We start from the raw sequence: 12,941 nt of genomic DNA on the forward strand, positions 1-12,941 counted from the left end.
GCAGGTGACAACACTTTCACAAGCGCTTCATAATTGTGGCTTGTTCGGGAGGGTCGCACTTCTCAAGAAAGGCCACATTGAGGCTCGTTTGAGCTTTCCCAGAATGCACCTTGAAGATTCTCATGCCAAGTGGAAAAAGGTGTTATGGTCAGATGAGACCAAAATCAAACTATTTGGCCTCAACACCAAACGGTCCACCAATGCAGCTCACCATCCACAACATACCATACAGTACCTACAGTAAAGTATGGAGGGGGCAGCATCCTGTTGTGGGGGGCCTGGGGCTCTCATTAGGGCAGAAGGAAAAATGGATGGGGCAAAATGCTATCAAATTTATGAGGAAAACCTGCTACTCTCTGCCAGAAAGTTGAAGATGGGCAGAATGTTCACCTTCGAACACGACAACGACCTGAAACACACAGCAAAAATGGACCACCCAGTGGCTGAAGGAGATAAAAGTGAATGTCCTGGTGTGGCCAGTCATTGCCCAGACCTAAATCACACTGAAAATCTGAAGATAGCAGACCACCAACACTCACCATCTAATATGAGCGAACTTGAACAGTTAAACTGTAAAGAAGAGTGGGGGGCAAATATCACACAATCAAGGAGTGGAAAGCTGATAGAGAAGAATCAACAGACTCAAGGCTGTCATTAAAGCAAAAGGGAGGTCAACAAAATGACATTGACATTGGAAGGGGGGGTCCTTTATTAATCTGAGTAGGTCTTGTATTTGACTTTTTATCATTTTTCTGAACTGTAGCTGTGATATCTTCACTTGGAGGTTTGAGGTGGCATTGAGTAAGTAAAGCTGTGAAGAAATGTTATTGTGTGTGATTACATTTAAGGGTGTAAAGCAACAATAATGGGAATATTTCGAAGGGGGGGGTTCTTTTCTATACCCACTTTATATGTTAACAAATACCATTTTGCTTTTATATTTTCTACACTTTGTTCTTTTATCTTGAGTGACTGAAACAATAAATTGAAAATGAAGACACCTGGGGGAGATGTTGGCCACTTTTCCTGCTCACAGGATTATCAAAAGGAAGACAACTGCGGTAAAAGCAGGGCGTATCGTGTGCTTGGTAAGTAGCGTATAACTTTTAATTGTGTCACAATGACACCCGCGTGTTTGTCGCTGCCGGTGACAGAGAGATCTTAAATGGGAGACTCCTGTCACATATTGTGTGATGCACTTGGGCTTTATCATTGTCTGAATTCGGATATCTACAGCAGGGGAAAGAAGTACTGAACGCGTCAACGTTTTTGTCACTAAATCTATTTCTAATGGGGCAATTGACATGAAATTTTCACCAGATGTCGGTACTTCACCTGGCATGTCCACATTGAAATGAGTGAATCGAACTTGTTGACCACTTGTCCATTTAAACGTGTCCCGATTCTCTGTGTTTGACAGGCCGATCCAGAAATATTTCTCCGGGCGCAGTCCGACCAGGCTGATGAGGTAGGCGTGCTCATATCTGTCAAAGAGAAGTCAGACGAGTGTTAGGCCGCAAGCAGATCACACAGCGTGTGGAGCATTAGAGATGAAACCCTCAACTCTACCTGTGGACCCATCTGCCCACTCGTGCCCTGGAAACTCTCCATTTTAGTCTGTTAGCTGTTCATATGGTGACCCTGCTTGTTTGTAAGGTTCAACAAAACAGGCCACCATCACCCTCTGATAGAGTTGTGGACAGATACAAGGCAGACAGGAGATGGAGACCAAAACATCTCAAAGGTTTTATCAATACAAAGGAGCACAGTAAAGTCCATCATAAAGACCCTCCAAACTGGATGGAAGAGCAAGGAGGAAACTGGTGAGAGAGGCTACTGAGAGGCCAATGGCCTCTTTGAAGGAGTTACAGGATTTAATGGCACAGAGTGGTCATTAGTGGTGTGCATGTGACAACAATTTCACAAGCGCTTCATAATTGTGGCTTGTTCGGGAAGGTTGCAAGGAAAAAGCCACTTGTCAAGAAAGGCCACATTAAGGCTCGTTTGAGCTTTCCCAGAATGCACCTTGAAGATTCTCATGTCATGCCATTCTCATTCTCATGACCCATCTCCATCCTGCTTTTCTTCTTGGTATCCTTCTACATTGCCAAGTTGGCCAGGGACACCAAAGACACTGAGGAGCCTTTGGGATTCAATTAAATTCAATCTGCTCGTTAGTAGACTCTCCAGAATTTACTTGTACGATATTAAACAATGGCCCAGTGGTGGAGGGCAGCCAGTTGTCCGAGGTCACTAGAACTGACACCTTGCCTGTTCTAACCTGTTTTATTTTCTCCTGGGGTTTTTATCTTCCTCTCCTCCCTGGTCAGCTGGACAGACCTCAGTTACAGCGTTCTTATCATCACATGACATGCGTGTTTATCTGTTGTCCAAGCAGTGCGTCATGGGGTCTGAAGAGAAAGGTGAATGTGTGACATGGGCCTTAACCTCCTGTCCTTCTTTGCCTCAAGAGTGGAGAAGGATGCCCTGGAGGATCACTGTTATGGTGCGAAAAGTCTGTCTGTACATTTTACTCTGTATTTTCATTATAAACTGCTCAAAAAAATGAAAGGCACACTTTGAAAACCCATCAGATCTCAATGGGAAAAAAAATCAAACTGCTGGCTCTCCTACTGCTATGGACTGATATGGCGATGTGTGAGGAACAAAAGGATGGAAATGAAAATGATCAACCAACAGAGAGAGGGCCGAACACAAAGACACCCCGAAAATCACAGGGAAACAATGATGGGGCAGGCAGGCGAGTCCATTTGGCAGAAATGTCACTGCAGCAACTCCAAATCGTACTCAGTAGTTTGTATAAAGCCTGACAACGTCCTAATGAGATGAAGGATGGGGTCCTAGGGGATCTCCTCCCAGATCTGGACCAGGCCATCACTGAGCTCCTGGACAGGCTGTGGTGTTGGATGTCCCACCCAGAGGTGTTCTATTGGATTAGGGTCAGGCAAGTGAGTGTGTGGGGGGTTGGCAGTCAATGGTATCAATTCCTTCATCTTCTCACCACATGAGGCCGGGCATTGTCGTGCACCAAGAGGAACCAGCATAGGGTCTGACAATGGGTCCAAGGATTTCATCCTGATACCTAATGGCAGTCAAGGTGGCCACCGCTGTCTAGTCTGTACAGGTCTGTGCGCCCCTCCATGGATATGCCTCCCCAGAATGACCATCACTGACCCACCATCAAAGCGGTCATTCTGAACGATGTTACAGGCAGCATAACGTTCTCCATGGCTTCTCCAGACCCTTTCATGTCTGTCAAATGTGAAACGGGTGAACCTGCTGTCATCTGTGAAAAGCACAGGGCGCCAGTGGTGGACCTACCAATTCTGGTATTCTATGTCAAATGTCAGTTGAGCTCCACGGTGCCCACTAGAGGACGTCAGGCCATCAGGCCACCCTCATGAAGTCTGTTTCTGATTGTTTGGTGAGAGAATTTCACACCAGTGGCCTGCTGGAGGTCATTTTGTAGGCTCAGCCAGTGCTCATCCTGTTCCTCCGTGCCCAAAGGAGCAGATACCGGTAGGTCCTGCTGTTGTGTTAAGGACCTTCTACAAGGGGCCCTGTCCAGCTCTCCTAGAGGAACTGCCTGTCAGTCTCCTGGAATCTCCTCCATGCCCTTGACACTATGCTGGGAGACACGGCAAAGCTTCTGGCAATGCCACGTATTCTCCGTCCTGGAGAATTTGGACTACCTGTGCCACCAAACTCTGTATGGTCCAGGTATGGCCTCATGCTACCAGGAGTGACACTGACTGTAGCCAAATGAAAAACAGATGAGGAGGGGAAAATGTCAGTGGCCTCCCTCCACCTGTTAAACCATTCATTCCTGTTTTGGGGGTTGTCTCATTGTTGCCCCCCACCCCCCACCCCGTGCACCAAAGCAGCTGAAACTGATGAACAAGCCCCTCTGCTACTTCACTGAGCAGATCAACAGCCCACAAGTGTCATTGACTTGATGCTCTACTCTCATTAAAAAGGGCTCCTTTCATTTTATTAAGCAGTATATTTTCTTCAAGACAAAACAGTAATACTTGCATGGACACTTAACATCAAAGGCACAGAGTTTTCATGAATTGTACGAGTAATCAAAGCACATTGACATCCATTACACGAGGGACTAAATTGGTTTACAGCTTGGGAAAGGAAGACATGCCACGAAGCTCCATCTGATTACTTCAACAGAGTGTAATTGCAGGCCACAGGACCTAGGAGGTCAGTCATGTAAAGCCCCAACATCACAAGATGCCCTCAACATCAGTAACACCCATCACATTAGACTCGGATTAACATTAGGGCCCCGTTACACTGCGGTTAAGATTAGGGTGGTAGGAGGGTTATCTGAGTCAAAGGGCGTTTTGTAGGCATTACCCGATCTGTGTCATAAGTACTGCCACCTGCAGCTAGACCCTTCTCGATTACTTCACAACTGCAAGGTCTACTAAGGCTGAGGATGTGAGCTCCACCCAATAGTAGGGAACAATATGCCAAGTGAGGCATTCTGGGTTGATAAATGGCCTACAGCAAAGGATATTGAGCATTTGTATGTTTAAATGTACTCCTGGTGACCAAAGTAATATTTAGGTCTGTGATATATTTAAAACATTGTATGTTGTTTGTGCCCATAACAAGTAAGTCTCTTGAAGTGCTAAGAGATTGACAAGTTGTGTGTGTGTCATTCATGGGGTACTGTTCAGGTTCTGTCTGTGTGTGTGTGTGTGTGTGTGTGTTAATCTTAACCCTTAAACCGCTGTAACCGGCTGTATTCGGTTCCCAATGCAATTTGCCAGCACTCTGGAGCTGATCAGTCTGTGCCATACATTCATTGTGCAGCCAGCACGTGACCACTGTGTCACTGTCCCTGGGATTCAGCTGCTGAACTAGACTAGCATGCCAGCATCAGCGTCGGCCTCTGTGTGCTTGCATGAAGCCATTTCAAGCGTAGTTGGCACAGTTGGTGATTTACTGAATCTCATCAATGGCGTCAGTTGTGATGATAGATAGATAGATAGATAGATAGATAGATAGATAGATAGATAGATAGATAGATAGATAGATAGATAGATAGATAGATAGATAGATAGATAGATAGATAGATAGATAGATAGATAGATGTTAAAGACACTATATGATAGATAGATAGATAGATAGATAGATAGATAGATAGATAGATAGATAGATAGATAGATAGATAGATAGATAGATAGATAGATGTGAAAGGCACTATATTATAGATAGATAGATAGATAGATAGATAGATAGATAGATAGATAGATAGATAGATAGATAGATAGATAGATAGATAGATAGATAGATAGATAGATAGATAGATGTGAAAGGCACTATATGATAGATAGATAGATAGATAGATAGATAGATAGATAGATAGATAGATAGATAGATAGATAGATAGATAGATAGATAGATGTGAAAGGCACTATATTATAGATAGATAGATAGATAGATAGATAGATAGATAGATAGATAGATAGATAGATAGATAGATAGATAGATAGATAGATAGATAGATAGATAGATAGATAGATGGCACTATTAAAGATCTGGTAGATCACAACATTTAAAACATACGAGAGTCTGGCCTCACATCCATCTTTAAGGTTCAGAATTTACTGCCAACCCCTCAGACCTTCCAAAGCAATCCAATAACGGGCCATGATGACCAAACAGGAGTAAACGCTCCAAGTGGCTCCAAGCCCCTCCAAGGCCTTACCCTGGACGCTGACAGACCCACCTGTCATTCACGTTGGCCAGGATGGAGTTCATGCCTGCACACGTCTGATTTGCTTCTGAAAACGTCATCATCTTGGATCCCACGTAGTAACAGAAGTAGATGTTTCTGGTCCAGCCCTGAAGAATTGAACAACACGTTACATTTCTTGACCAACACCACACATTCTTTGCTGCATTTTTAAGGATTATCGTTGACTTTCAGTTCACTCATTTTGAATGTGCTCCGCTTGTTTTAAAAGCAGGCAGGCAGGCCAGACTGAGGTATTATAGACAGTGAAGCAGGAAAGAACCAACAGGACGTGTGGTCAAGGGTGGTGGTCCAGCTCAAAGAATGTCTTTACACCAACACCAGAGTCACATTTCTAATGTCACTTGTAAGAACTGATGCTGGTGAGTATGACTGGTGAGGAGCCTGCTGGGCTGAGTGGTCTTCTCTCGTTCAAATTGCTTTAATGTTCTAAAGCAGGGGTCTCAAACTCTGGGCCTGGAGGGCCGCAGTGGCTGCAGGTTTTCTTTCTAACCCTTTTCTTAATTAGTGACCTGTTTTGCTGCTAATTAATGTAATTTAATTGACTTGCTCTTGAAGACTCCGCCCCCTTATTTGTTTCTATTTCCTTATTTGGCTGCCAAACAACAATGAGATACAAAATGAGCCAAAACAACTGGTGTCCATCACACAATATCTGAAAATAAAGAAAAGTGAAGGTCTCAGGAATGCCGATCTGCTCAGGTCCCCAGAACTCTTAGAAAAGAGAACGCCACCCATTTTGGAAATGTCTGCTATTACACAATAAGAGCAGCAGCAAGCCATGGAATTATAGAGTGGGTTTAATTAACGACAAGACTAATTAAGTAACTGGTTGGAGTTTGAGACCTTGACTTAGGTGGTCTTCTGTTGGCTCTCTCACTTCACATTTTGTTTCTGTTTGGATGCCATTTAAGGAAAGAAATGAAGCAATTCAGAGGAACGACCAGAGGAACAAATCTTAAAAAACAAGTCAATTGAAATAAAAGAAAATGAAGTTAAATAGCAGTAAAAACTGGTCACCAGTTAAGAAAAGGGTTAGAATGAAAACTTGCAGCCACTGCGGCCCTCCAGGCCCAGAGTTTGAGACCCCTGTGCTAACGTCTTCCAAAGGACTGTGTCTGCTGTTTCACCTGTCAGTGAGATTTCATCCCAAACCATGAGAAACAGATAGATGTGAAAAAAGGAAAACGTAACAAAAGCATTTAAATGAACAAATAACCCAAAAGAAACTGCAAACAATGGCAAACAAAGTTGACGGAGCTCTGACTACATGATACCAAGTGCTAGTGTGCCAGTCATGTCCACACCCAGTCAGTCCATTAGAAAGGATAATAGGATGTTCGTTTATATGGCGCCCTGTGGTGTAGCGGGTCCGCAGCTACTAAAGATCAGTGGCTTTTTAAATAATCCATTTGGCCGTGTCAGTCTCCATTGGAGCAATTGTGTAGCCGCGGGGAGTTGACGGAGTAATTGGGATGAGTCGCACCTGCACGTGAGGGTCCAGTCATTCTCAACAACTTATCAGCCACCTGCGGTGAGCGTTTGAGGCTCTGTGCCCGCTGAGCCATGTAAGAACGGGCTGGCACAGAAGAAAGGAAAAAAAAAATAAACTGAAAGGAAGGAAAGAAAAGCTTGTCGATCGAGAGCTCAGCATTGGGGGCGATTAAAAGAGGCGGCATGAATGAGAGAGGTCAACGCTGTCAGGGGTCCCGGATAGAGCAAAGGATCGGCGCTCAAGGGACGGATTGCGCCCACTGATCAATGGGTGAGTGGGTTCGATCGTGGAGGAGGGATCCCATAGACAACTACGAGTGCGAGAAGGAAGACGGGAGGACAACCAACCCCGAGCGGTCAGGCAGAAGCCGATGAAAGGGGTCCGTAGTGTGAGGTGAAGTCTCTCCCGCTGAGCGTGCCTTGGGTGAGCTGGAGAGACTGGGAAGGAGCTGTGCTTGGCAGGTGTGATCCCAGTGTCTTGTTTTAATCATCTGGGTTTTTGACCTTTTTTATGGATTATTTATTTATGGACAATCGAAGCCCTGAAGTTTATTTGGGATTTTGTTTTGATTTTTTTTTTTTGTAATAAAAGCCCTTCTGCACTTTGCACCATCCCGTTGCTTTGTTTGGTGCCCTCATTGTCCAGCTAATCCAGTTTACGTTACCGACGGTGTCTGGTTCAAGAGGCTCCCAAAAATAAGAAGGGAGCACGGAGCATGAACCCGCATCGTCACATGCCCCCAATTGTCCTGAGGACGTTCTTCCATTTTTCTCTGCTAATCCTCTCCAGCTCCATCATGTTCGAAGGCCATTGGTGGTCTCTAGTGTTGGCTCTGACTGGGCTACTCAAGGACATTGCCAGACTTGTCCCCAGTCCACTCCTGTGCTGTCCCTGTCCTTGGGACCCTTCGGCCCAGTCTGAGGTCCAGAGCACTCTGAGCAGGTCTTCATTGAGGATCTCTCTGGACTTTGCTCTGTTTAGTTTGACTAATCTCCCAGACCCTGAAGCTGCCACCATCATACTTCACTATTTGGGGAGCCCCCTGCACACTCAGGTGGTGAGTGGGGCCCAACAGACAGTCTGAAGCCTCCGACCGATTCAGTGACCTTAGACATGCGGAGACCCGTAAGACGACGCCCCTATCAGCGGTACCTATTTGACCCCGCCCACTTTCCAAGAGCCACTCCCCACGCTTCGCTGCGGTCCTGACCCCTGGACTGCATGCCCGTCGTATCGATTTCAATTCCTTTTAGTTCCTGCTACAGATATTTTATTTTCATAAGTCAACTTAACTTTTTTTGTGTGATAAACTTAAATGAATCAATTTTCAAGGTAGTGCAAGACATCGCATTCCAAATGTCTACTGAATCCAGTTAGTGAATTATTTAATTGTGCAGTCATACAAGAGGTAAAAAGAGACGACGTTGTGTTTCTTTTCTCACATGAGGTGCCAGGCCTCATAGTGTCTGAAGTGCTCAGTACTGTCTGAGGCCTAACGCGGTCCTGACTGCAGCCGGACACTTCTCGGGGGTGCCCGCTATCCTCCAGACCAGGGGTGGGCAACGTCAGTCCTGGAGGGCCGCAGTGGCTGCAGGTTTTCATTCCAACCCAGTTGCTTAATTAGAAACCAATCCTTGCCAATCTCAGACCTTATTTAATTTCATGGCTGCAGTGTAAGGTTCTTCTATCGTAGATTTTTTCCTTTACAAATCATTTGAAGCCTAAAACGTATCATTTTCAGTCTGTCAGATTTTTCTAATAAGCGTTTTATTAAACCAAACAGTGCGTGATGAACCCACAGAGATGTAAATTGAAACAAGTTAGATGGAGAACTGCTGGCTGCTTTGTCATTTGCATCTTATTGCTAATAAGGAGCCATTAAAAACTCTAAAGGCAGCACTTTAAGACTGAAATAAGCAATTAAGGGTGGGGAACCTTAACAAGCGAGACCACTAAAACGAATGTCACCTGAGCAGTAAGTGCGTCATCATTAAGAACAAAAACCTGCAGCCACTGCGGCTCTCCAGGACCACCGACACTGCCCACCCCTGCTCCAGACAATCGTGTTTCTCTAAGGCTGAGGGTCCTTCAGGTGGCGTTTTTTGCAAACTCTAAGTGGGCTTTCAGGTGTCGTCTGCCTGCTCTTCCCTTAAGCCCAGATTGGTGATGTGCTGGAAGGTTCTCTGTGAGCACGAGGGTCTTGGTCACCTCTCTTACCACAATTGCTCACTTTGGCTGGGCGGCCATCTCTAGGAAGTGTCATGGTTGATCCAAACGTCTTCCATTTACTGTATGAATTATGGAGGCCATAATTCATAATCATGTGTTTATTCTAATGTGAGTAGATTTATCCAGAAGAGCTCACTTGTCAGACGATGAAGACAAGGGCATCCTTAACAACAATGCAGGGGCGGACTGGCCATTAGGGCATTTGGGCAATGCCCGGTGGGCCGTGGACTCTGGTCTGGTCATGGGGCTGGCCGTTTCATGAAATAAATTTTATGTACTGGTTACTGTTTGACATTAATATTAATTTTCTAAACTACTGAACATTATCTGTCCGGTACTGTGATATCTATTGTCCTATATAACGTACCGTATTACATCATCAAGTTGTTTTAGTCGTCAGCACACAACGTTGCAGCGAAAAATTTGGTCAAAACTGCCTTTTCTGTTTCGATACATTTCAGTTAGCATATACATTATTGCAATTTATTTGATCTCATATCTAGGATTTAAATTCTTTGGTACTAATAATTAGTTTAGATTATGTGTTATGCATTTTATTGTTCTCTGGCCGTTGGTGTAAGCAATAATCAGCTGTGATTATTAGTATGATGAAATGAAGTTATAAAGCACAGGATAGGAATTTTACAGGATGGAACATTTCTAGTTTATCGTTAAGTTAATGGAGCATTTCACTCACGTGAGACTTTCATTATAACCTCGGTTATCATTTATTCCATTGTTAAAAAGCATTTTGACTATCAAGTTGAAAATAATTGTTTCATACTTCCCTTGCCTAGCTTTAGGCCACCTTATCGCCTAATTATTTGGCATTGAATTAAGTAAAGTTCTCTTAACACCCAACTCATGACCTCGTCCTCGTTTGACCTTGTGTCACTGTCATTCATTTCAGCCATTCAGTGTCTGTTGCCAAATACGAATGAAGCAAAACAGATGAGGAGAAAAGGTGGGGCTCACAAGGCCGTGTCACAAGTGCAGTGTGAAAGATCAGTCTCTGCGTTGAAGAGAATCCAAAGCCGCCTGAGAAGCAAAATGACGCAAGAATATCTTGAGGGATTCGTGTTGATGTCGGTGGAGAAAAGTATCCGAGCCAAACTTGACACTAGCGGTATTGTTGATGATGATGTGGCTGCTAAAAGCAGCGAACTGCGTAAGCTACTCGCCTACTAGGGTACTGGCACTTGGACATGGCATTGTCATTCGGCATGTCAACATTACAAAGTTGTCCAAATCAGGTTTCTTCCATCTTAAAAATGTTTGGAAATTAAGGAATTTTCTAAATAAACAGAATTCTGAGAAATTAATTCCTGCATTTATTTCTAGTAGGATTGACTACTGCAATGCAGTGTTCACTGGATGTTCAGACTGTTCTTTATACAGCCTCCAGTTAATACAAAATGCTGCTGCAAGAATTATTACAAGAACAAGAAAATACGAACACATAACTCCAGTCCTAGAGTCGTTATACTGGCACCCGGTTAAGTTTAGGGCAGATTTCAAAATCCTCCTTTTAACATATAAAGCATTAAATTGCCAAGGTCTGGCTTACTGGTTTGAACTTATCATGACTTACAAACCTGAGCGTACATTAAGATCTCAAGATGCCGGTCTACTTCTGATTCCAAGGATTAATAAAATAACAGTGGGAGGTCGAGCTTTTAGTTACAGGGGACCCCTAAACTGTGGACTGGTCTGCCCGCTACTATAAGAGATGCCCCTTCGGTCTCAGCTTTTAAATCCCGGGTGAAGACTCACCTCTTCAGTTTAGCACACCCTGACTAGAGCTGCTGATTAACTGTACAGACTGTCGTTAGCACTAAAATATAAGTAACATGACAGTTATAATTTGTTACTAACCCTCACCTATTCTGTTTTCTGTTCTTGGTACTCAAATATGACACTTGGTGCCCACCTGCCTGCCTAAGGTAAAGTCATCTCTGATGGAGGATCACAGGAATCGACGGGTAGAGGGGTCCTTTCATCGGATTGGCTGGCCCAGCGCTAGCTCAGCTTTGGAATGGCCAATAGGGGGAGGCAGCTCGATGGCCGAGGTCTCCAGGACTTTAAACAAATCCAAGTCATATTATGGGATATCATCTACTGTTAAATTCTGCTCCATACTTGTAATATTTTTATTTTTATACTGTACTGAGGATTTGTTCTGTTCTGTGTATTGTGTTGTAGTGACCCATTCTTTTTGACACCCACTGCATGCCCAACCTACCTGGAAAGGGGTCTCTCTTTCTGCCTTTCCCAAGTGTTCTTAGAGAGTGAAGGCTGGGGGGCTGTCAAGAGGCAGGACCTGTTAAAGCCCATTGTGGCACTTGTGTGATTTTGGGCTATACAAGAATAAATTGTACTGTATTGTGTATTGTACTCTAATGATGTGTAAGCTATGTTACTAAACTTTTATTTTTCATTAAATTTTATTTCTAAGCATGTCTTCAAATTTTAAGTTATGTCCGAAGCAACAGTGTACAGATTACGTTTGTCAACAGTTTACACAGAGTTCATATCATAGGCTCATAGCTGCGTACTCATCACAAAGTTTAAGAAAACTACAATGAATAATGGGCCGAGTGGGTCGACCTCGTCACCTCACTCGTTGAAGGACGCCCGGGCCGGTTTGGAGACCCAGTCCGCTCCTGCAACAATGACAAGGGGAGCACAGGAAATGTGGACTCAGCAGTTCTCTCCAAGTTGGCTTTCCTGCTCCATGAACTCGGTGCTGAAAAAGGATACAGGAAAAAAAAAAGTAAAAGTGATAAAAGTGACGAGGCCAGGCGAATAAATCTGCAAGGAGTCAGCAGTCGACAATCGCAGCACAAGTCCTCCAGGTCAGCACATTGTTTCCGCGCCTTGTGCTCTTTATCAGCCCTCAAACCGAAGGGCCGTTTCCTTCAGGAGCTCAATGGCGCGCACAGCCGATGGAAAAACTCTGGAAAAGAATTCCAGGAATTCAGATAACGCTTGGATTTGCACTGTCAGAGGATTCCGAGGCGATCCGAGCCAGCGAGTCTAACACCACAGGGCGGCTTGGTGAGGAGACCATTATGTGCTGTTAGAAGCCACACATACAATGCAATACAATACAATTTATTTTTGTGTAGCCCAAAATCACACAAGGAGTGCCGCAGTGGGCTTTAACAGGCCCTGCCTCTTGAGAGCCCCCCAGCCCTGACTCTCTAAGAAGACAAAGAAAAAACTCCCAAAAAAAAAAAGGGAAAAAATGGAAGAAACCTCGGGAAAGGCAGTTCAAAGAAAGACCCCTTTTAAGGCAGGTTGGGCGTGCAGTGGGTGTCAGAAACAAAAAGGGGGTCAATACAACACAATACACAGAACAGGACAAATCCTCAATACGATATAATAGTGCAATAGAAATATTACAAGTACAGAGCAGAA

The 12,941-nt window shown here is 44.3% G+C and overlaps 1 protein-coding gene across 1 annotated transcript in view; it reads right to left on the reverse strand.

Moving 5' to 3' along the window:
* mrc1a (mannose receptor, C type 1a) overlaps positions 1–12,941 on the reverse strand; it is a 158,169-nt gene that overhangs the window by 90,513 nt on the left and 54,715 nt on the right. Inside the window, 2 exon segments of the mRNA XM_051929229.1 lie at positions 1,336–1,484; positions 5,771–5,886. Of these exon segments, the coding sequence (XP_051785189.1) occupies positions 1,336–1,484; positions 5,771–5,886 (265 nt within the window).

Source organism: Erpetoichthys calabaricus, chromosome 6, assembly GCF_900747795.2.
Source record: "Erpetoichthys calabaricus chromosome 6, fErpCal1.3, whole genome shotgun sequence".
Classification (NCBI taxonomy): domain Eukaryota; kingdom Metazoa; phylum Chordata; class Cladistia; order Polypteriformes; family Polypteridae; genus Erpetoichthys; species Erpetoichthys calabaricus.